Here is a 2,221-nt window from a genome sequence, read left to right on the forward strand (position 1 = left end):
TGCCACCAGGTCGGATTCAGTCGGAATCCCCCTGAAATCAATAAGACTGAGTGGTGGAAACACTACCGTTTCTGTCCACAGGGGTCACCATAATCAACCCAAAATGAAAGGTCCTTAAGTCTTTAAGTGAAACACCAGTAAGTCAGTAAAATGTTAGTAAAGGAATAGTAATATGCATAACACTCTTTCTACCTCTGTTTATTCGTTACATTTTGGTGCGTATGCTGAACCGGCACTCAGTAAGCCCTAATACATTTACAACAGCCTGGTAGAAAGCTGTACCTGCGTGAGGGTCCACTGACTGTATGTCTCACAGGAGAAACTGACCTGCCCGTTGTCACTGCATCTGTTTGTCTGGTCTGTCTCTGCTGCAGGAATCATGGTGGATGATTTAATAATGCAGCTGGTTGGACTGAGATACACGGAGCCCGATATGACCATCAGTTACCCCGGCTTCCTGTACCTGCTGATGAAACTGGAGAGCATGATCCGTAAGAGAGGGGGATGGGGAAAGAGGGAGAAAGACAAATAGCACATTGTCACAGTATTCCTAAAAGGCGGAGAATCTGGATGCTACAAATCAAAAACAATAACATGTTTGGATAACTTATAACTCTATTCAGAATAATATAAATCCAACAAGTAGTGCTGGTAATTGTCACTAGAAGGCCGATGTGTATAGTTTTCCACATTACAGAGTTTGTATTACAGTAATGATGTGATGTGAACACATCAAAAGACTACATGGAAAAGAAGAAGAGGATGTGAAAAGGCACAGATGCAATCTGCAGTAGATACCACTGAATCTCACACACTGGCACTTTAAGATGCAAACTTATCTGTCACTGTGAAAACAGACAGTTGTTTCAGTTGTTGAGCCTTCATGAGAATGAGTGTGCCTTCCCAGAAGTTATTGACTAAAAACTAGACTGAAAGTGACAATAATCAACGAGCTACACTGTTATTAAAACTATCTGACCTTCATACATTTTAACTACCATGAGTGTATCTATAAAAAGTTCAAATCTGGTTCCAAAACTAACATTTGGGTTTCAGCTGGCAACAGCGATTTGAAAGACTTTACATAGTTTGTTTTGGCTCACATCAAGTTCAGATGGGTGGATTCTGCCATCTGGTACTACAGGCACGACAAAACAGAAACAATTATTTGTCATCACAGATCGAATGTCCCTCACTTGGTCTTTTTATTTTTTGTTCTCTTTTGCAGATAAATTTCAAGCGTATGATATGGTGGGAATGGGAACCGTGACTGTCAGCTACAGACAGGTGTGAACATAGATTTTTTACCGTACACCAACACTGACTCCTTCCTCTTTATCTGCTTCAGTAACAGATACTTTGAATAGAGAATTGAAAAAAAAATACATGAATAGAAGCAACAGGTGTGACACATTTGTGTTATTTGAATGACTTTAATATTTACATCTTAGTTTGGCAGGTTTTTCACAAAACCTGTCAAATGTGAAATTAAGTATATTCATATTAAAACAGATGATTTTGAACTTTGAACTTTGAACTTTTCTGTTCTCTGATTGGTTCCAGTGGCTCCACATGACCATGTACAACTGACCTGTCCTGGTCCACTGAGACGGATTCACCAGGATCTAGTCTGTTTCTTCTCCTCTGTTTAATGTACTCTGCTGTAGTGTTTATTTTTGTGTGAAAGTAGATGTATAGTTCAAGGATAGAAACAAGTAGCAAGCCTCCTTTTGCCATTTATGTGTATCTTGTATGTTGTCATAGTGTAGTCAAACAGTTACAGTGGAAACATCTTTAAGAACTTCCTTCAGTCATGGAAACATTCGGGGTCAAAGAGGAAAAGTTTATGATTCACTATGTTAATGACACTTCATTTGTCAGCATAAATTAGGGATTTTATACCCCGCCACCTCTAGTCTATACATAAAACCTTAATAGTGGTCTAAAATGTATATAAAGTGATTATAACAAAATGTTGGGCTTTGTAACAGCATAATGTTAATAAAGAATATAAAAAGAGTCGAAGTGTGTGAGGTACAGTTTGTTTCAACACTACCAGAACCAGTATCTTCTAGTGGAGGTGTTTCTTCATTTTACTTTGAGTGGTGGTTCAAGATGCTGGCCTTTTTTCTTAGGGGATTATACGCTAATGATAACATACCTCTGAATAATATACTCCATTTGTGCCAATACATCCTCCTAAATGTTACACACTAAGCTT

At 38.4% G+C, this 2,221-nt stretch overlaps 1 protein-coding gene across 1 annotated transcript in view; it reads left to right on the top strand.

Annotated features, from left to right (window-relative positions):
* The window catches only part of zgc:85932 (uncharacterized protein LOC405875 homolog), a 19,221-nt gene extending 17,218 nt beyond the window's left edge, over positions 1-2,003 (top strand). Inside the window, exons 18-20 of the mRNA XM_035679409.1 lie at positions 375-491; positions 1,229-1,287; positions 1,564-2,003. Of these exons, the coding sequence (XP_035535302.1) occupies positions 375-491; positions 1,229-1,287; positions 1,564-1,590 (203 nt within the window). The 3' untranslated portion in view covers positions 1,591-2,003. The remainder of the gene's footprint in view (positions 1-374; positions 492-1,228; positions 1,288-1,563) is intronic.
* Positions 2,004-2,221: the final 218 nt, after the last annotated feature.

This window comes from Morone saxatilis, unplaced genomic scaffold, assembly GCF_004916995.1.
Source record: "Morone saxatilis isolate NCDOM2014 unplaced genomic scaffold, NCSU_SB_2.0 Contig8, whole genome shotgun sequence".
Taxonomy (NCBI): Eukaryota; Metazoa; Chordata; class Actinopteri; family Moronidae; genus Morone; species Morone saxatilis.